At 34.6% G+C, this 23153-nt stretch overlaps 1 protein-coding gene across 1 annotated transcript in view; it reads left to right on the forward strand.

Moving 5' to 3' along the window:
• The first annotated feature begins 3624 nt into the window (after positions 1 to 3624).
• The window catches only part of LOC150104858 (uncharacterized), a 265378-nt gene continuing 245849 nt past the window's right edge, over positions 3625 to 23153 (forward strand). The window contains exon 1 of the mRNA XM_090395375.1: positions 3625 to 3943. Within this exon, the coding sequence (XP_090251501.1) occupies positions 3791 to 3943 (153 nt within the window). The 5' untranslated portion in view covers positions 3625 to 3790. The remainder of the gene's footprint in view (positions 3944 to 23153) is intronic.

Genomic DNA, 23153 nt, shown 5'->3' on the forward strand with positions numbered 1-23153 from the left:
AAAACCAAAACACAACCATCTGCATTTTCCTGGTGTTTATAAAGTTTTGTGCAACTGTGGTCGACCTTATTTTGGCCAGACAGACAAATCTGTTTCACTTCGTCTTGAGGAACATAGACGTGACATCTCCTACAGTAGAGCACGAGCGAGCGCCCTTTCCAGTCATGTCCTTTTCTCGGCAAACTCTAACCTTGAAGAACAGCCACATCAAGTTGATTGGGAACGCACTACTAATTTATATATTTGCAAGGATGAATTCGAAAGAAGAATCATCGAATCAAAAGAAATAGTTCTGGACCCTTCACATTTAAACAATAATCTTAGCTACAATCTACCCGATTCCCATAGCGCAGTAATCCAGTACTGGCGCTCAAAAATTAGCTGTCGCACACATTCTACTCATGCCAACGGTAGCACGCGGTCACCTATTCAAATATGACTGTTATTATTCTGCTTTTTATTAAGCTGTAAAGTTCATTTTTTACCGTGTTATTTTATGTCTTATGTTTTTATTTCTCACCTGAAGAAGTCGGATCACCGATGAAACTAGTTGTGATGTATTAAAGGTTTTTGTTATACTTTCTCGGGTTCTAGTCAGTTAAATTTATTTTTATATATATATATATATATATATATATATATATATATATATATATATATATATATATATATATATATATATATATATATATATATATATATATAATCTTAAAATATAATTCAATTTTTACATCCTTTTATGTAGGGATAGTCTATTATAAATAAAGAAAAATTATCATGGATTTGGTTTTTCGTTTGCAAACAAATTTACGAAATGTAAAATTATAGTATTGGCTTAACGTTTATTCTTAAATTCTTGTCTGAATTTATAATAAATAAATAAACGACAATCCACAAAGCTTATATTGTCAACTGAGATTTAATGGCACTACTAATGTACCTACTTTATTCCCATTATAAGGCTGAAGAGATATTAGTGCCTTCTAGCAGGTTTCTCATTTTTGGTATGTATTTTCCGTCTGAGACTTCAGATGAAAACTCCAAAAATGCAAATTAACTGCATATCAAATCCAACATCATTTCAAAGCCGACTATAGTTTCTATAGTCGGCTTTGAAATGAAGTTGGATTTAATATCCACGTAATTTGTATAAGTTTGCATCTCTGATATGAAGCCTTTGGCCCTTTTTTAGTTAATATTCTAAAAAGGCTTTTTGCAATCAACTCCTCGGGCTTTCTTTACACCGTCCCAATTCATAATCTCAAAATCATATGTAGAGATTTAAATTCAAAATAAGGATCAGATAAGAAAAAAAAAAATAAGGATCAGATATTTTAGGAATTCCAGAAAAATATTTGGGCCTTTCATGTACCACAATACAACAAATACAAATGGATATCTTCTACCAGAACTATGGAACGCTCATAGCATTGTCAATCTACAGAGAATATTTCATCACCAACCAGGAAGAAAATGAAGCTGGGTACAACCAAATGGACTAATATCTTTTATTATTAGTGTTTGTTCGTGGTGAGGGTAAAATATTTTTAATAAAGCAATTTTTTAATATGGAAATTTATTTATTAATAAATTGGTTACTGATTAGGAAAAAAAAATTTTTATATTTGGTACATGCAGCACCCCCACTTAAAATTTTCACCGGCCGCGCTGCATTCCTAACACTTTCATGACGAGTGGCAGCAAAGATCTCTTTTAAAACCAACTGAGATGATACGTTCGGTGCTCTTTTTATCTACTGGCTTACAAACGGACACTGAAGAAGACCAGGAAAGACAGTTTTGGGCAAACTTCTTTTTGAAGTTGAGGCTTATGACCCATCTGACATTTACTATCTTGCACAAAACAGAGCAACTTGACTCACTTTCATCTAATAGACTGTATTCCTATGAACAATTGTTATATGAATATTTTTCGTTATTTACAAATGAGTAAGTGATGATTCTTCTGAGTTCATCACCATTGTTCCATTACCTTTATCTGCTCTGACTATCACGATATTTTTGTGGCATCATAATTCTCTGAGAGCCGTTATTTCTGATTTGGGGATCTTCTCGGCTGTATTTAGTTTTAAGTAACACTGTTACTTTCAAAAGATTGCAAATCAGGCCTGAGGAATCTCTTCGAAGATGTCATAATTTAAAACGTAGAGCAATTTAACGATTACCTGAACAGCTTTCGCCCAAACAAAATTCACTCGAAAACTGGGGAATCACAGAAATTTACCCTTCCTTGACATCCTTCTCAAAGTACCTCTTTAAGAAATATGGCTGATATTTTTAATGTAAGGAAACCTACCACAACTGTTAGATTCTTACGTTCTGCTTCACCCCACCATCCATTGCAACATATCCTGCGAGTCAGAAAACAGGAATGAAGAACTTCATTATCACTGTCTCCTTCAATGAATACGAACTGAAGACAATAAATTTGAGACACGCCCGCTGACCATTTTTTTTTCCCTTTCTAATAAACAAGAATTCAAAAATGCAATCATATTACTTTACATCAAGAATGTTACAGACATGTTGCAGCATTACTTCATAATCACCAGGTTGTAGTAGTTTCTTTCTCATTATATACGATTTCTAGGTATTTTGATCCTTCCCCATCTAGCAGTTAAGAAACAGGAATATATAAAATAATCTGCTCTTATGAGACGGGACGGTGTGTAGAGATCCACTGTTGAGCGAAAAAAAAAAAAAAAAAGGCAGAGATTGAGATGGGATTAACTTTTTACGCAACAAATACAGGTCACCAAGTATTTTTGGGGGAAACAGAAATATCGTATATTGATCATAACTGTCTCATAAAAGAACTTTAAAGAAGCTTCAGAAATGTTCGTAAAATAACAAAGGCAATGTTCATTGCTATACCTAGTTTGGTTTACATTTAAATAGAACAACGGCGTCGCTAGGATATGAATGCTTTATACCACACAATGTGACACCAACAACTAGTTTGTTCGAACTCTCGCACATTAGCTAATTCCAAGTGTTTTGTCTCACTGTTTATATGTAGTAGACTGTCGAAGTTCGTGAAAAATGTTATGTTTAATTATTTTGTCCATTAAATTGTTTATAGAAGTATTGTACTTCCCCCGATGATACTTAATTAAATTAAGTTGAATAAAACTTAAATCGTTAAGAAACATCTGGTTTCCATATCGAAAGTGCTAACCGGTCAGTAAAACACACACATTTGTAGACTGAATAATACACTGGCTTCTCAATACTTTGTAATTGCAAACAGAAACATTAACAATACTAAAGAAGAAACAAAACGTCAACGTCATCTAATCTCTAAGTAAGATAGGTGTTCCAATAACCTGTGATGCCTTTATTACTAAAGTTTCATGCAATTGCGCATGTGTATTTGTTTCTTGCTTTTGATTGGCTGCAATGGGTTACGTCATGTGGAATATTATGGCGCATCCAATCACAGGAAACAATTTGAAGGCCGAGTTTCTTCTTGATATGTTATTGTTAATTGGCTATCCTCCATCGATTGCAAGGTTTTCTCCGTTTTTCTATCCAATCATAGCAAAGCTATGATCGTTGTTATTGGAATTGTGGTAGCTGGAGTCCCCTTTGTATCTTCGCCATGCCAAAGACTGTTAGTTAAGTTAGAGTTCCGTTTAAAGTGGGGGGGAAAATGAAATTATTTGTAAAATATTAACCTCTAATTGTTAATATATTTTAATCAGTGTAATCCATTTCTACAATTTGGACTTTTTCTTGAACGTAAACTGTACTGTATTTTGTAAAGAACTATGGAAGACGAAATCTGTGAAGAATACAGGTCATCTCTTGCTGATCTCAACGGAAATAGCAAGCCTTTAATTAATATGTTGACGATGCTGGCCGAAGATAATATTAAACATGCATCGCAGATTGTCCAAGTTATCGAAAATCATTTACAAAAGGTAATATGTTATTTTCTGAATGTATGTTTTAAACTTTACAGTTTTACTCCAAAATTTATCAGTCCCATAGCATATGCTACGTGGCACTTTGCTTTAAAATACGAAGTTGTATTAATTTTGTTATAATTTTACGTGAGATTAACCTTCATTACATAACATTTCTGCTAAAAAATATTGTAATAGTTATTTTTTATTCATCTTGTGAACTAAAAATATTACAACTACAGAAAGTTATTTTACGAGATTGTAGTACTTATTTAATTGAGTTTAAATTTACATCTATAGTACTTTTGATTCCGATTTTATTTAAACGTTAATAATAAACATTTTCTTCTAGAAGTAACAAATATGTTAAATATATAGAAGAAAATAAGTTTAAATCGAGATTATCAGCTTGAAGACTATTGTTTTAGTAATCAGTCACGCTTAATTACAATGAAGTAACTTGAATGGTTGATTACAAAAATGAACCATTGTAATCTTTCTAGATCTTTGACAGGATGCAGCATGAGAAACCGATCTTTAATTTTCAAGGAATGAATTGATTTAGATATATGACGCAAATGGGTTGGATCTGCATATAGGCTAATGGGGAAAGCATGGTGGCAGGTTACAAGTGGAGTTACTCATACTGAATCCATAACCATTGCATATTTATATACTTTTTTTTGTATTTATCCACAGCATTATTGTAAATGGATCTGCAAAGCCAGGGTGGGGCAATAAGGCAATGGTGCCAGTGCTGTAGCTCTTCAAGAAGATTCAAATAAGCTGGAAAGGTAGTCAGATGAATAGCATATCTAGTTTAATGTTACTAAGTGTAAGGTTTGTACTTTGGGATCCAGTGATGAAAAAGGCTGCATGCTACTGGTAGAACTCTACTGATGGTAGAGTATCTTGGGGTAATGAACTTACAGGTATTTATCAACCAAGAGGATAGCAAGCACTCTCTGAGAGAGTGCTGCTGCCTGAAGGGAGAACTGAAGTTATGGTTGGGAAACATTTTGTATGAAGGTTGCAAAGAAAGGGAGGGAGTAAAAGCTGTTGGAATAAAAGATGAAGAGTAGCATCGGATCAGTCTGAATTTGGACTCTGAAGCATGGTTATCATGTATGTTTTAACAGGCTTAGTGGAAAGTAGACAAATGATGGATAACAGTTTATTGGAGAAGTGCTCATGGAAGTGCCTACTGACTAATTGAAATGATTTGAGAGGAGGAGAGACAGAGAGGTATCAACTGGACAGCTCTTTTCAAACTGGCATATGATTTTTAGGAGGGCCTTTGGTGTATTGTCACAAATACAGGTATTCTAAGGTTGTGTGACTTCCAGAGTTTGGAACTGGATGAATGGTTTTTTTGTTTTTTTTCAGGGGTTGAGGAATCAGTTGATGTAATATGTTTGTAACAGGAAAGACTGGGAAGTAAATATCAGTTCATAAAAAGGGATCTGATAGTACTTGGTGACTATGTATTATCATAAGTATGAGAACTAAGTTCTTAATGAAAAAAAGTTTTATTCTAAGTAGGATTAATGAATATCACATCAAAAAGAATAGTATGAAAAATTTAAAAAGAATTAAAGTTGAGTAGCTTTTTACAGGTAAACTGTAGATAACTATAGCTATTGGAAAAAAAAAAACTATTATGAACATTTGCAAACAAGAACCAAACGTGATTGATTCAGCTAGGGAAACATAAGGATACGAGATGTAAAGGAAGCAGTCCTGAACGAGAAGAAAGCATACCAGAAATTTCTAGCATTTAAGTCATGGGAAGAAAAGTCATTAGAATAAAATTCCAATGCCACTTTCCTGATATGAAAAATAAATATCAGGAAAGTGGCAAAATTTGCTGGAGGCTATTGAAGAAGCTTAGAAATGGAGGAAAGAGTACTGCTAAAGGAATCAAAGATGATAAAGGTGATACAAAAACTGAAAATAAGGATATCCTAGATGTCTTGAGTAATTATTTTGAAAGACTTGTTAAATGAACCAAGCAGTGACAGAAAATTTTCAAGACTGATGCAAAGAGGAGTACATATCAATACTTCAAGTAAAAAAAGCCATCAGAAACTTGAAATGTGGCAAGGCAGCTGGAGTAGATGATATTCAACCAGAAGCATTCAAATATGAAGGTCTAAAAGTTTTCCAGTGGCTACACTGCATAATTCAGAGAGCATGATCAGAAGGTGGAATTCCAGGTCATTGGAGTAGAACTCTCATAGTTCCCATCTATTAAAAAAAAAAAAAAAAGAATAAAATTGAATGTGAGAATTAGAGGAATTTCTTTATTAAGTATTCCAGGTAATATTTATAGCAAGCATTCTTAAAAAGAGCAGAGAAACTTGGGAGAAGAAAAAACCTGGGTTCAGGCCAAATACAGGTTGTCAAAATTACATTTTCTCTTGTGATAAGTAGTTTGTGAGAAATCATTGGAATTTTTTGAAACTACAATGATATGGGATAAATGATTATACAGAACAATACATAGCCTATATTTAAGTTGCAAGTTGGCAGTTAGAATTGAAAGAAATCTTATAAATGATAGCAACAAGAGATGTCTTCAAATGTTTGGTGTTATGTATTCATTAATGTTTGTTTTTTTTGCATTTACCATATTTTATTACAGTATATGCTAGCCTGGTTGGCCGAGTGGTCAGTGTATCTGCTCTCCAGCCAAAAGGCAGCAGATTTGAATCCCACCGTGGGCGTGGATGTTTGTGTTGTCTTTGAAAATACTAGTGGTGGTGATGGGCTGTAGATGGCATTGGTGTAGATGATGGTAGTTGCTTTTTATTGTAGTTGGTGGAGATGTAGAGTTGTAGAGTAGGTACCCTCCCTTGATGAGTCTTTGGACTCCTTGGAGGTGTCGCATAATAATAATAATGAGAATTGCGAACTAGTATATGGTAATTATTACAGTTATTATAATGTAATAATTGCCGAAACCTGTAACATTAGGATAGGTTTATTGATGGCATTTCATTAGACTTGGATATTTCTTAAAATAGATGTGCATCTATTACATTTTTATCCCTCTACATAAACATGCACCTGGCTGAATAGATTTTTAATGCATTTTCATGTTCAACCCCCCCCCCCCCCCAAAAAAAAAAAGTAATTCCAGATCTTATTTCATTCAGACTATTTGCAGGAACAGAATGTGTTGCTATTCTGTATATTCAAAAATCTCAGGTTTGGCTTATGAAATCAATAAAATTAGTGATTTAGGATGTATATGAGGTGTCCACGTAAAGTTTTGATTTTACCAAGTAATTTTAATTGACAAAATGATTAATATTAATGATTCCATGTGCTGGTAGTGACAAATTTTCTTGCTCACTGGGTGGACATAAGAATTGTTTTATGCTTTGTTTTATATATTTTATATGATGGGCATGTCACATCTGCATTTCTGTTGAATCCAAATCCAGGGAGAAGGCATCTGTTGGTTTTCAGGATACATAATTATTAATTATATACAGGTAACCCTTGATATATGCGGTTTTGATTAGTGGCCCAAAAAGTTTGAAAATAAGCAAAGTGTTAGTCTTGATCAATGAAACCGATCAGATCACATGGTACATGTTGTGCTTCAACGTAACTCACTTGGTCTCAGTCTCAGTGCTTCAATTTATCAACAGAGCGTGGTGTATACAGCCGTATATGGGTATGTATTACAATGTGTGCTTACGGCTTATCAGCATATCACGTAATTTTCAAATTATGTAAAGCATTACCCTTTCGTAACCATGGCCTTGAAAAAGAGTAATAAACGAAAACTTATTACTTTGGATACTAAAATTGACATTATTAAAAGATTTGATAACGGAGAAAGCAAAGCAAACATCGGAAGAGCTCTAGGCTTTGGTGAATCAACTATACAAGCCATTTTAAATAAATTGACTGAGTACTGCGAACAAGGCAAAATGGCATCTGCATCTTTGAGTATGCAGTGTACTAGGAATAGAAGCCCATTAATGATCAAAATGGAAGATTTACTATTTCTTTGGCTAGAAGATTGTAATCAGAAGTGTATTCCTATTGACAGCAATAATTTTGCTCTTTTTTCTACACTTGAAGAAAACATGTCAAGATGTGACTGCAACATTTTCTGCAAGGAAAGGCTAGGTTAGAAAATTTCCAAACTCGATCTGGAATGAAAAATGTAATTAACAGACGAAGCAGCAAATGCTGATAAAGATGTTGCAGCCTGATATCCAGCTGAATTAAAGAAAATGGGTACAGCGATCGTCAAATATTCAATGTAGATGAAACTGGCCTGTTTTGGAAGAAAATGCCAGCAAAAACATTTTTAGCAAGAAAAGAACGAACCACACCTAATTATAAAGCATCCAAAGATCGCTTAACACTTACTTGGAGATAATGCCGAAGGTGATTTCAAATTAAAGCCAATGCTAATTTATCAAACAATGAACCCAAGGGCTTTTAAAGGCTGTAACAAACAATCCCTTCCAGTAATATGGGAATGAAATAAAAAGGCATGGCTTACCAAACATTTGTAAGCCATGTTGAACCATTCTTCAAACAGTTGCTTGAAGAATGGTTCACTTCGCTTTTTTCTCCTGTAGTTGAAAAATACTGCAATGAAAATAATTTAGCTTTCAAAGTTCTTTTAGTATTGGATAATACCCCAGGACATTCCACCTCACTTAATGATTTAAATAGTAATGTGCAGGTTGTATTTTTACCACCGAATACATGTTTGATACAGCCTATGAACCAGGTAGTCATTTCTGCATTCAAGGCTTACTATATTAGAAGAACTTTCACCCAGGCAATTCAAGCTACAACTGGAGACGATCCAATCACTCTAGAGAAATTTTGGAAAAAATATGATATTAAACAAGCAGTTATAAACATTCACGAGTCTTGGGAAGAAGTGACAGCCAACTGTATGAGAGTAGTCTGGAAGAATCTTTTGCCTGAATCTGCAAATAATTTTGGTAATTCTATTAATCCCATCAATGAAGTTATCGATAATATTGTTTTGATTGGAAGTGCACTTGGCTTTGAGAATGTTGATTCAGAAAATATTTGGGAATTATTGGAATCGCATTTGAAAGACCTAAGTAACGAAGATCTTCTTGGAATCGAACATCAACAGGCATACGAAGAGGAAGAAGAAAAGGAAATGGAAGATGTATCTAAAGAAATCACTATCAAAGAACTTGAATTGTTTAGGACAATTGAGAAGGCAAAAGAACTTATACTAGAGATAGATCCAAATGTAGAGAGAGAAGCATGAACTTTAGTCACAGTTTAGATAAACAAATTGATTGTTATTGCAAAATCATGGAGGAGAAAAAAAAAGCTACCACTGTTCAATTTACGTTAGATAATTTTTTTATAAAAAAATAAACATTTAGATAAGTTTATATGTAACAAATATGTATAAATAAAATATAAATAATTCAGTTACATGTCACCTTAAAAAATAAATGATGTTTAAATTTTTATATTTTGCGGGATTCATTATAATTATTCCCATTAATTCTTAACATTGAATAATGCAGTGTCTATCGAGGATTAATTAACCGCATATATCAAGGGATACCTGTACTACCCAAATTTGGAAATCATAATTTTTAAATTTATGTAGTATATAATTAATAATAATTAAAATAACAGATGATGGAATGAAATACCTGGTAACAATAACCCTGTCAACAATCATATTTGCATGAGTGATGCATTGAAGGCAGAAAAGAAATGCTATGAAATGAAAGAAATTTACAAAATATCAATACCTATGTGAATTGACTATTTGGGAAATGTTGATTAAGTATCTGAGAAAAACTAATTTTAATACCAACTAGTTTCACCAACTTAAACTGTTGGTATCTTCAGGGTACAGGACTGATGATAGGAACTAATGCTAACAAAACATGTTACAGACAAGACATTAACAGAATTCTAATTATAAATTACAAAACAACACTGAACGTGAGCAATACACGTGTGGCATGTACATGATTTCACTTGTTATTTAGGAACATTTTATAGTTGGTACTAAAGTTCATTTCTTGTGTGTTTAGAGATCTAATTAGGGTCTTCCAGATCTCAGATAAGATTAAACCTTGGTTCCTATTAAGATTTTCTACAGAACGGGCAAATACAGGACATTATTTACACTTCAGCTCCTCCTACCACATTTCTCAAAAACTCAGCATTGTACGTATGCTGAAGAAGAGAGCTGCCTGAATTACAACAGACCAAGACGAATTGACACTGATATCCAACACCCTCATCTTGAATGGCTCCCCCCCCCCCCCTGGAGACTTGTTAACAAGATTCTGTTCTCCGATCCACTACAAAGACAACAAGAAGACACTCAATATATTACCACAATCGTCATTCCATATACGTGGGGACAGCCTCCAACAAGTTTGCTTAAACTCCTCAAACCACATAGAATAAGAGTGACCTTTAAACCTAAAGATACAATCCGAAAACTTTTAAGATCTCCAAAAGACTTCCATCCTTTCTTTAAATATGCTGGAGTTTATAATACCCCATGCTTGTGCGGTTTAAGTTACATTGGCCAAACTTCAAGAAGCCTTGAGATAAGACAGAGAGAACACGTCGGATATGTCAAAAACAACAGACAAGATATATCAGGCTTATCTTCCCATTTCTCCACAACCAACCATGCCATTGAGTGGGATAAAAGCTGTACTCCTTACATAGAAGAGAATTACCGCTCTCATATTTTTAAAGAAGCCACAACAGTTGCCTGTTCTGTAGAAAATCTTAATAGGAACCAATATTTAATCTTATCCGAGATCTGGAAGACCCTAATTAGATCTCTAAACACACAAGAAATGAACTTTAGTACCAACTATAAAACGTTCCTAAACAACAACAAGTGAAATCATGTACATGCCACACGTGTATTGCACACATTCAGTGTTGTTTTGTAATTTATAATTAGAATTCTGTTAATGTCTTGTCTGTAACATGTTTTGTTAGCTTTAGTTCCTCTCATCAGTCCTGTACCCTGAAGATGCCAACAGTTTTTAAGTTGGTGAAACTAGTTGGTATTGAAATAGTTTTTTCTCAGATCAACATTTCCCAAATAGTCGATTCACATAGCTTCTGTGGTAAAGAAAAAATATCGTTTAATATATCAATACCTAGTTTAGAGGGATTTTGTATGACCTAGTATGATATAGTGTATTATACACATGCCTACAGGCTTCTGCCATGAATCAATATATATTTCAGTTATATAATACTACTTGTTCCATATACTGTAGCACCATGCTGTTTAACGTTTCTTCTGACATCGTACTTCTTGGGTACTTCCCCCCCCCCCCTTTTTTTTTTTTTTTCAAGACAAAAATCTTTCTAACGATTTTCTAAATGATTTTAATAAAACAGATCCTTTAAATAGTGTATACTCAATTGATTGCAATGGTTTGCTGGTAGCATTCACTCTAAAATAGTGTTTCAAGTTACTGTCATCAGTGCTGTTTCATATTTGTTCATTTTCTTTAACAAAGATGTAGCATCTACTACATTTTTTTTTTCTATCCTTCTGAATTTTAAGCACAGATGTCAGATAAAGCCTGTTTTATATGATTATAGTCAATTTTTAATGCCAGTAATACATCTGCTCTCACTGACCATCTATTGTCAGTTAAATTTTTTTACTGTCAAAGTATTTTCACACATTTCCAGCTTTCTACACAAAATTTGTCAGCAATAAGTGGATACAGAAAAAAATGGAAATAATTTTTGCACAACCATAAAATACTGACGGGCAGCACTACAACTTTCTGCAGCGAAATTGCCATCCAAATTCATAGTGACTAGCACAAGGTATGTAGGCCTCATCGGACTCAGGCCCGGCTTGAGGCAGCTGCAGAATGTGCGAATGCTGCTGGCGGAAAACTTACAAAGAGTTTATCTTACAATTATACTGGAGGCAGAAAAAAAAAAAATTAAATTGGATATATCATATCTCAAAAATATTGAAGTTATATATACATATTTATAAAGATAATATTTTATTCTAATTATATAAGCTCCAAATAATTATTTTTATTTTGATAATCCCTGGGACAGAACATTTACATCCAATTTCATTGAGAAAATTTAATTCTCTTATAAATAGGATATTTTTATTTAAGAAACAAAATTAATTGGAAATTTTTATTTAGTAATTTAATATTTTAATAGAAATAATTTTATAGAAAAAGTGAAGAAACTCTAAGTGAAACGCAATTTGGCTTTTGGAATGGTTTTGGTTCTAGAGATGCCCTTTTCTGTGCCCAAATACTGATACAAAAATTCATAGAAAAACAGAAATCCGTCTTTGTGTTTCATAGATTTTGAAAAAGTCTGTCGTTCAACAAAGTCAGACAGACTAATTTAATAGAAGTCCTTCAACAAATAGGGCTAGACGAACAAGACATAAGACTAATAAGAAATCTGTATTGGAATCAGTCAGCTACCATTCAATTAGACAACATTGATATTAACATCAAAAGAGGAGTGAGACAAGGAGATGTATGCTCTCACCAGTCTTGTTCAACATATACGCAGAGGTAATCTTTAAAAAGGCATTGGAAGAATTTCCAGATTGAATCACAATAAATGGAAAGATAGTTAACAACCTCCGATATGCAGATGACACCATGCTAATTACAGATAACATTATGGATCTCCAAAAACTCATTGACAGACTATACATAGAAAGCCAAAGAATGGGAATAAATATAAACATCAACAAAACAAAATACATTGTCATTAGCAAACATCTAACCTCATCAATGAAATTGACACTTAATGGGAAAAATATCGATCAAGTGTCAAGATATAAATATCTTGATTGCTGGCTTATTGAAAGGTGGGATCCTGAAATAGATAAAATAGACAAGGGTCAAAGCTGTATAACTGAGAGGAGACCTCCACATAGCCTTTAAAGGAATGCGGAGAACCGACCAGGGCTTCTGACCTAATGTCCAATCCTCACTTTCTTGTGGTGCACCCTGTTGGGTATCTACTTTGATACTGAACGAACAAGGATGACCTGGCAATTTGGGATTTATCCGACCAAATTGTATTCTTATTAGAATTTTTGTCATGGTACAACATGACAAAAATTCATGCCGGCAGGGGCGTCGCCCAGTTAAACAAGGCACCTGTTGTTTTTGTTCCAGTAGCGAAAAGTCAGCTACTGGAACAAATCTGAAAACACACCCCAACTCAACATCACCAGAGTTAAAGATCAGTACTATCAACATAAGAAGCCTGAATGGCAAAAAAAATGGAGCTAGCTGAGGAATAAGATAAGTACCAGATCGACATAATAGAAGTGACTGAAACAAAAAAGACAAAAACTGGCGAGATCTTTCTGAGCAATAAATACAAAATGTTATATTCAGGCAATGACAATCAAGGAAAAGAAGGAGTAGCCATAGTATTCAACACAAAATAAGAGGCTAATCTTCTTGAATGGCAGGCAGTCTCAAGTAGAGTAATGTGGGCAAATATGAGAATGGGGAACTGGACAATGAGACTTATTTGTGCCTATGGTCCCACAGAAGGTTCTAGTAAGGTAGAAGTGGAGGAATTTTTTGATGCTTTAGAAAAAGCAACTGACACAATGAAAAAGGAAAAGTTGGTCCTGTGGGGATCTAAATAGCAGCATAGGAAATGATTGTGAGGCATACAAAAATATTTTGGCAAAATTTGGAGAAAAGAGCAAAACTAATAATAATGGCAAATATCTGTTGGATTTCTGTTCAGGACATGGACTGGTTATTACTGACACCATGTTCCAACATAAAAATGTGCACAAATTCACATGGAGAGAAGAGGCAAGGAATAAGAAAAGTCTCATTGACAATGTTATTGTTGATAGTGATGTTTTCTCCCTGGTGCAGGACACCAGAGTGTACAGAGGATTTGAAATTGGAAGTGATCACTATTTAGTCTTGAGCAGGATAAAATTGAATTTCATATTGAAAAGAATAATGTGTAAGAAAGTTTTAAAGCGAATACAAGTTGAGCAGCTCTCAGATGTGAACTGTAGACTAAAATACACAAAGATTATTGAAGAAAAAATGAAAGACTTTGAGAACAGCAATCAAACCTTGGAGATTCAGTAGCAAGCCTTGAAGAAAAGCCTGATTGATTTGGCTAGAGAGGCATGTGGTGAAGTTGTCTGCAAGGATAGAAAAATTAGAACTCCATGGTGGACACAGGAAGTTAAAGAGGCAGTGAAGGAAAAGAAGAAAGCATATCAAAAGTTCCTGGCAAATAAGTCAGCTTGTGCTCTTAGAGAATACAGAGACAAATGCAAGAATGCTAAACACTGTTTAAAACTAGCTAAACAAAAGTCATGGGAGGATTTTGCGAAGAATATAGAAAATAAATATCAAGAAGGTGGAAAAATATTCTGGAGGTTGTTGAAGAAGCTTAGGAATGGAGGAAAGAGTGCTGTAAAAGGAGTTAGAGATGATGGTGACATGAAAATGGTAGAAAGAGATATCCTTGAAGTATGGAGTAATTACTTTGAAACACTGCTAAATGAAACAAGCAGTAATGACAGCACAGTGGTAAAAAAACACTGACCAGGCATGCAGTCAGGAATATATATCCATACTTGAAGTAGAAAAAACCATCAAAGGCTTAAAATGTAGAAAGGCAGCAGGAGTAGATGATATTCGACCAGAAATGCTGAATTATGGTGTTATAAAAGTCTTACAGTGGCTGCACTGCATAGTAAAGAAAGCCTGGACAGAGGGACGAATTCCCAATGATTGGAGTAGAGCTCATAGTATTCATATATAAAAAGGGAAATATAACTGAATGTGAGAATTACAGAGGTATTTCCCTACTGAGTGTTCCTGGCAAGATCTATGTAAGTATACTTGAGAAACGATTGAGAAGAATTGTGGAAGAAAAGCTGGGTGAAGAACAAGCTGGATTCAGGCCAAATAGGTGTCAGGATCAGATCTTCACTTCACAACAAATAGTTAAGAAAGCACGGGAATATAACAAAGATCTGTATTTAAGTTTTGTCGATTTGGAAAAGGCATATGACAAGGTGCCAAGAGAGAAGCCATTCGCTACAGTTATATGATGTCAATGGGGCATTATATCAAGCAGTACTTAGTCCTTATTTGAGTTGTAAGTCAGCAGTTAGAATTGAAGGAAGACAGGAAAATGGTTTAATGTTAAATCTGGTGTGAGACAAGGATGTACATTATCCCCTCTGTTATTTATTATCTATATGGATCACATTATGAAGGAAAAATGGTATTAAACATGATATCAAAATTGGAGATGTTAATGTCAGCCCTTTGCTTTACGGATGATGTTATACTTGTAAATAAATCCGCTACAAGTCTGCAAGATTCTCTGACTAAATTGAACTGTTGTAATAGATATGGTATGAAGGTCAGCAATAAAAAGACAAAGGCAATGAAAATAGACAGAATCATTGAAAATAACCGTGTTGTGAATGGAGAACCTGTGGAACAAGTAAAACATTTCAGCTACTTAGGCACGATTTTTAGTGAACATGGTAAATTAAATATGGAAATAGACAATAGAATCAACAAAGCTGGTATGGTAGGAAGTCAATTGAATAAATTCATATGGAATCAGAGAGAAATTAGTCGGAACACTAAATTAGCTGTATACAAGACAGTGTTCAAACCAGTTTTAACTTATGGATCTGAGAACTGAGTCAGAAGTAAAACACTTGACCAAAGACGAGAGACCGCAGATATTAGAGTCCTGAGAAAGATTACAGGCATGAACAGATGGCATCAATGGCAATATATTAAAAACGAGGATATTAGGAAAGAACTTGACATTGTCAGCATCCAGGAATGTGTTAGCAGAGCTAATCTCAGGTGGTATTGTCACTTAAATAGAATGGGAGAGAAAAGATTAGTAAAACAAGTGTTCTCTGCCAGGTTGGCAGGAAAACGACCCAGAGGAAGACCAAGATATAGGTGGATTGATATGGTACAAAGTGCCTTAGATGATAGAAATATAAGATCTGATAATGTTGGAGTCTTGACAAGTAACAGACTGATTTGGAGGAAAATTGTAGATAGGAAGTTAGTAATGATGTAATTTTTTCATGTAGTACTATCATATCCTGTACAACTCTTGAGGGTACATGGCAGGAATTTGATGATGATGAGGTTTGAAGTTGCATAGCAGTCCTTCATGAAAATGAGAACATTATTCTGCAATAAAGACCTAAACATGGAAGTCAGATGTTGAATGTGAAATGCTACGTGTGGTCTATTCTGCTCTATGGAGTTGAAACATGGACATTGAAGGCGATAACCATCAGGAAAATTGAATCTTTGAGTTGAGATGTGGCTATACAGAAGAATGGTAAAGATATCATGGACAGAAAAAATTACCAATGAAGATGTCTTAAAATCCATTGCCAAAGCTAAAGATCTTGTACAAATAATCAAGAAACAAAAAAACATCATGAGAAACAGCATATACCAACTTCTACAAATTATTTTGGTAGGAAGAATTGATGGCAAAGGAACTAGAGGAAGAAAAAGAATATCATGGTTTGACAACATTACGGCGTGGACAGGAAAGAGGCGTACAACTGTTCTGATTAACGCAAGAACGCAGTTTGTTCTCCAAGATAGTCGCTGACTTTCGATAGAAGATAGCATGATAATAAGAAGAATATTTTTATATAAAAATTTGATATATTAATAAGTAATATAAATATGAAAACGAAGGGCAGAAAAAAAAATTACTCACTAATTAATTACTCACTAACTACCAAAATCTACTGAGCAAGGGCAAGCGTATTTGTCCTGCCCAACATGTATAGAAGATATATTTTAAAGAAAGCTAGTCAATTTTACAAGCATGTCCATTAAAGTAAAATGTATTCTTAATGCTTCGAAAAAATATTTTAATATTAAACAGATTTTTTAACTAGTTTATCATTTTATCATAGACATGAGAGTTATTGAATGGTGCAATTGTTGATAGCTTCTCCAGCCAAAAGAGAAAAAAAAAAAGAACAGCTTTTGAAGTCTGCCTTATTTTCATATGCAATTTCTCCATTTCAGTACATTATCTCCACTGCATGAAAAGTGTTTTTTTGTTCCTGTGGTAAAACTTGTTTTTGGAGTCATTTTTCTCACTTTTCAGACTTTTTGTCATTTTCAGTGTATATACTATGTGTCTTCTATATCAGAAATAACCAGTGGTCTGGAGCCAATTCCAGACTGTAGGAATGATGTGCCACAACTTGAAATATGATTTCTTGTAAGTAAATAACTTGCATATTTAGCTTTTGTTGTCAAGTCTTGCATGTGTACATGCTTGACAGACTGATACTTTAATGTACCTTGAGAGTCGACTAACAACTCAATAGCCGTATTATAACAGTGGGTATAGGACAGGACACCTGTATAACTTTTCATTGTTTCATTTTGTTCATTGTTATGCATATGATTAATTCAATGTTTCTACCTTCTCAGTGTCTTTTACATGGTTTTATAAATTTACTGTTCCCAAAAAACAGTCAGGTTTATACCGACTGGTAAATAGTTCAGTTTTGAGCTTTTGGGCTATGTTGAGGTAGCCTGAATTTTCATTTGTAGGCTATAATGGACCAATTTTTTTGTTGCCAGTTACAATTTAAAAAAATAAATAAATAAAAAAAAAAGCATTATCTTCTCTTTGGCAATACTGAAGAAATTGGTGACAACCTTCCACTCTATCATTTTATTAATCAACTGATGCAACATCACCCAACATGTGCATTTTATTCTAGTCCATGTGGTAGAATTCATATTGGTGGTCATTAATTAATTGGTCAAGAGTTAAGGTCATCCTTAACCCTTTCTGCCCTAGTGATTCCAATTGGAATCACTGTCTTGGCTTTCGTAGCCCATATTACGTGGCGAATGATTCCAATTGGTATCGTACGATATCGTAGTTCCATTTCTTTAATATAATAACAGGTATGTATTATACGTATACATCTTACCAATATCGGTTTTTATGACTTAGTAGAATAATATGCATATATTGGATTATAGAGTATAAACTCAGAAGTTGAATATTTGCTACCAGAATATAATGAATTCCAGATGGAATCAGTTGGTCAGAATTCCTATCCTGAAATGTATTTTTCATCAAAATACTTGATACTCTTGCTTTTTTAGACCTAAAGACAAAATAAATAGAAAGAAAAATTTTGTTCACTTGGGAAAAAAAATTCATGTCAGAAAGGGTTAAATGAGGTTTGATTTCTCCATTATTTTCAAAAAAAAGAAATGGGATGATTTGTTTGATTGTTGACTTTCTTCTTTTTTTGGGATGGAGTTGAATATATACTTGTTTCTGTACTTGAGGTAGATGAACTGTGCAAGATAATCCATGATATACAATCTGTTTTAATTCTGGATAATGAATTTTGACTGCATTTGGAAGAAATAAGATACCACTGGGATCAGAAGACTTAATATCCAATTATTTAGATGTGCTGTCTTTGTAGTTCCATGATATTTTCCTTAGATGTTAAAAGTTGAGGTGAGCAGTGACTTTGGGTCAGCCTTATCTTTGGGTTATGTTATGTTATGTTACAATGCATTACGGTAGTGCTATCTGAATATGAAGAAAAGAGAGGTGGAAGTATTTTACTATTATTAATAGGGAAAAATACTTGCATTTTAGATGCTTGATATTTGTTTAGTTTTGAATAAGATTATTCCATTTTTGTACACTTAACAATTTATCATGTAAGTGCAACATTCCTCTGAAATTTTACAGTGATAATATATAAACTTGCTACTGTATATTATAGGAGCCTCTGTAGCTCAGTCGATATAGACGAACTCTTTTGGTCAGAAAGACCTGGGTTTGATTCCCATCCATGACATGAGAATCGTTATCTAGTCTCTTTCTACTAAAGGTGAGTTAGCTGGTCTCATACGGAGGTAGAGGGTATTTTCACTCGGAAACTCAGGTTTTTTGTCCCTCAGAACAGGCAAACTGGCCCCGTGAACACACATACACTAATTACAGCCAGGAATATTTATGACCCAGACATGTGCCTAAGTTATCAGCTATATGCCAGTCTCAAGTCCGGATAAAATAGGGAGGGTTGGGGAAAGTAGTGATGAACTACCCTGTAAAAAAAGAATATCCACAACACTTTCTGGCAAGAAATACTTGCCTACAAGTCACCAAGGATCGGGCACGACTGAATAGTTAAATCAGTCATCACTGAGATTATAGAAATGGAATGTTTATAAACCTTATTTCTTATCAAATTCTTTATTTACCTAAAGGGGGGGGTGCAGAATATTATGACCCTACTAGATGAAAACATTACATCATTACTGACTTCTTATTGACAATTTTCCTCCAAATTAATATATCAAGGTTCCAACAGTATGAGGACTTATATTTTGTGTCTTAGCATTATGGTAAGTCACTTCTTAAGATCTTGGTCTTCCTCTAGGTTTTACCTGTCATCCTGGAAAAAACTTTTGTTAACCTTTTCTTCTCCCATTCTGTTAAAGTAACCATACCACCTGAGATTAGCAAAGCTGGCATGGAGGGAAGTCAACCGAATGAATTTATACTGCTTGGAAAGAAGTCAACGGACATTATAATGTAAGGAACAGACAGCCATGGTGCCCATCTTAATAAGATAGGCACCTTTTTTTGCTGCAGCAGCAAGCCTATGAAGCATACTTTTTGCAAAACGTACAATAGTGATCAATGAGAATTTTGGACCAGTAGGCATGTAATTAGGTCCTGGACTGTTGTGAGGTAGACATCCCTTGACCTAACCTGATGCTCCAGTTCATCCTACAGATGTTTAATAGGATTGAGATCAATGCCATGTGGAGGCCAGTCAAGTGTGGTGACACAAACCACACAGTTACAGCAGCAGCCTTATGACATGGTGCATTGTCTTGCTGAGAGAGACAGTGGTCATTGCATTATTCAGAATTTTAAGTTACCTATTGGAGTTCAATGTTTGTGACACCAACATGACAAAACAGGACCATACCATCACACAGCCATCTCTGAATTTCATAGTTGGGGTTATGCACTCTGGTAAGAGCCGTTCGCTGGGCATCCACCACACCTGTCCATCTACTCGATAGAGGGTGCAATGATTCGCTATTCCATAACACAGGCTTTCCAAGCTTCCACGTCCCATTGTACATGCTCTTTGCACCACTGGAGACAATGCTACATGTTGTTTTTGGTAATGTGGAGCTTACATATTGCAGTCCTACCATGGAAACCTATGTTGTGAGCCTTGGATCTTAATGCTTTTGTACAGTTTCTTGTTCCAGTCGATACCTTGAACCTCTCATTCAGCATATTGGCCAACAAATTTGTAGTTTTTACATATTATCCTTTATATCACCCTATGATCATGTTTTTGTGAGTGTGATGGGTTGTCCACTGTGGGCAGCACTTGCAGTTGACTCCTCCTGAGTTCTGGGCTGGTAAGACAAAAAATGTGACATAAAAATGTTTCAAATTTTGGCTTATCTTTTTATATATATAGAGTAGATATAGGTTTTTTTTAATTATATATATATATATATATATCAAGGCTGCTAACTTCATATCAATTACTTCAGCATCCCATAATCCAAAAACATTACGAGAAAGTCCATTGCTCAGACTTGCTTCAACTTTTATTGTGGTCTCATCAGTCAGAGCCATGCACAAGCTTTATTTATGCTTTAATTAAATTATTAAAACAAGAACACGATTTGTTACATGGCATGATGCACCTTGCTCATGGGAGTGTCTGTTGACTTCTTTCCAAGCAGTGTATATATGGATAAGAGAGAAATTAATCGAAACACTAAATTAGCTGTATAGTTTATCACAGATACGAGAATTCATGGAGGTGAATAGATGGGTATCATTAAAAATGAGGATATTAGGAAAGAACTTGCGACACCATTAGCATTTGGGGATGTTATTAGCAAAGCTAACAGAACAAGGAGGATAACCTGTTTGAGTATGATCCTTGTCTATAATAAATTTAGTTTAATCCTTTATCCAAGTTTAAGCAAACAAAGTTTGCCTGAAGTATCTTCAGGACTGAGGCAACTTGTGGTAAAGGTGGACCAAGATCTCATCACTCCCTGTCTTAATATCTCCCATAATGCAAAGCACATCTCTTTGCGGACATGTATAATGCTGTGCATTAAGGGAAGAGCCACTACCCAAACCGGTTTCGACCTTTATTGAGGTCTTGTCAGTGGGAACCAGACCCAGAAGTGGTGATACTAAGGCAGAAGCAATGGAGAAGTCATATTTACCTATAGGAGTTGCCAAAAGGCATACCACCTTATTATTAAATTACTCTGGATTCAGAGAAAGATGTTGGAAGTTTTTTTCAACTTGGTTAGACTAATAAATTTAGTTTAATCCTTTATCCAAGTGTAAGAAAACAAAGTTTGCACCTGAAGTATCCTCAGGACTGAGGCAACTCGTGGTAAAGGTGGATCAAGCTCTCATCACTCCTTGGCTTAATATCTCCCATAATGAAAAGCACATCTCCTTGCAGACATGTATACTGCTATAGTGCTGGTCCACCTTTACCATGAGTTGCCTCAGTCCTGAAGATACTTCAGGGGCAAACTTTGTTTGCTTACACTATGGTTGATTTCACAAATAGAACTATGTGAAAGAAAACTTGTAGGCAGGTATTGTTCCCCCCCCCCCCCCCCCCAAAAAAAATTAAAACCTTTCTTAGTTGGAGAAAATGCTAACTGAACCACCATAGTTGGATTCCATAATAGGTTACAGTACCACCATTATCTTTCTTATTGAAGGCTCTTGCTCTGTTTAGACTTGGAACTAGACATCCAGCCTCCTCCTGCATGACCTTTTCAGGAGCATGTCTGACATTATAGACATCCCTAAGGATCTTCAACAGACTTCTTGACTAGCTAATGAATAATCCTGCTCCCACTTTATATAACTAGACTGTGTCTGGCAGAAGCCTAATGTAGTGTTGTAGTATGTATGGGAAATAAAATGTCAATCCCTTATTAATGGCAAAATATCATTTTGCCAGAAATGCCAAATCTTAATCTGTTTATTTTATTTATTTTTTTTTTTATCTACTCTAATTCAGAATTTCCTGATGAAGATCATACCTTAACAGGTTGTCCTCCTTGGAATTTCAGTGCCCTCAGCCTTTATTCCAATAAACTTTTTCATTTCAGCAAATAAGCTGGAAGAAATATCAAGAAGTTTGCTCTTAACGTTGATATAACACCTTTTTCAGTTTCCTCGTGAATGTCCTTCACTTAACTACTTTCTCATGTCCTATGGCCATAAGGACTCCAAATGGATGATCTTGATTTCTGATTTCCCCTTTCTGTGGTTTGATTACTCTTTCTGCACTCCTTATCAAGAGAGCTGCTGTTCAGAATTATAGAAATACTAGTCAAAAGAAGATCCCCTCCCATTCCACTAAAAATCGCAGACCAAGATATTTCAAAATTAAAGCCTTGGTTCATTAAGTGTGTACCAAAGAAGTTCAAGAAAAATTCAGCATATCACTAGCAGCTTGAGGCAAAAACTCCAGCTTTGTAGCTTGCATTTTTTTTTATTTTTTTAAAGTTAACTATCAACAGATTATCAGACTTTGAAATTGTAAAGGTAAAAAAAAATTAGCTTACTCAACAGCTGCTGAGCCTTCTAGTCTCTTGCCAAGTACAGAAAAATCATGGAAGGAGAGCACTTGAACTTATGCACTCTCACACTTCCTTTTTTTTTTACTTGGAGATTCTACAACAATGCTTTCCTAAACAAACTTATTGCACTTTCAATCTGTCTACTTCTGTTGTTTGAAGGGCCTTCTCAAATTTTCTGTAGATAAATTTCAGCTGTTCAAGAAATATATCAATAAATTGCTACTTTCTCATTTACTTATCCACACATCACTGATGTGCTATATTTTTTTTTCCAACTTATTTGTGGGTGTGATTGATGTTTATTAGGAGTTACGTTGACTAATCGTAGAACTTTTTTCATAGTACTTCAGTTCTCCAGTAACATCTTAAAAATGAAGTTGATCTGTCATCATTCTTCTAACTCTTGCATAATGACCATGGTAAATTACCTCTCACTATACCAAAAGCTATGGAGGCTATCCTAGAATTAATACCAATCTTGT

This window comes from Typopeltis vanoorti, chromosome 7 (genome assembly GCF_054136105.1).
Source record: "Typopeltis vanoorti isolate ZY-2024b chromosome 7, IOZ_Tvanoo_1.0, whole genome shotgun sequence".
In the NCBI taxonomy this organism is placed as follows: domain Eukaryota; kingdom Metazoa; phylum Arthropoda; class Arachnida; order Uropygi; family Thelyphonidae; genus Typopeltis; species Typopeltis vanoorti.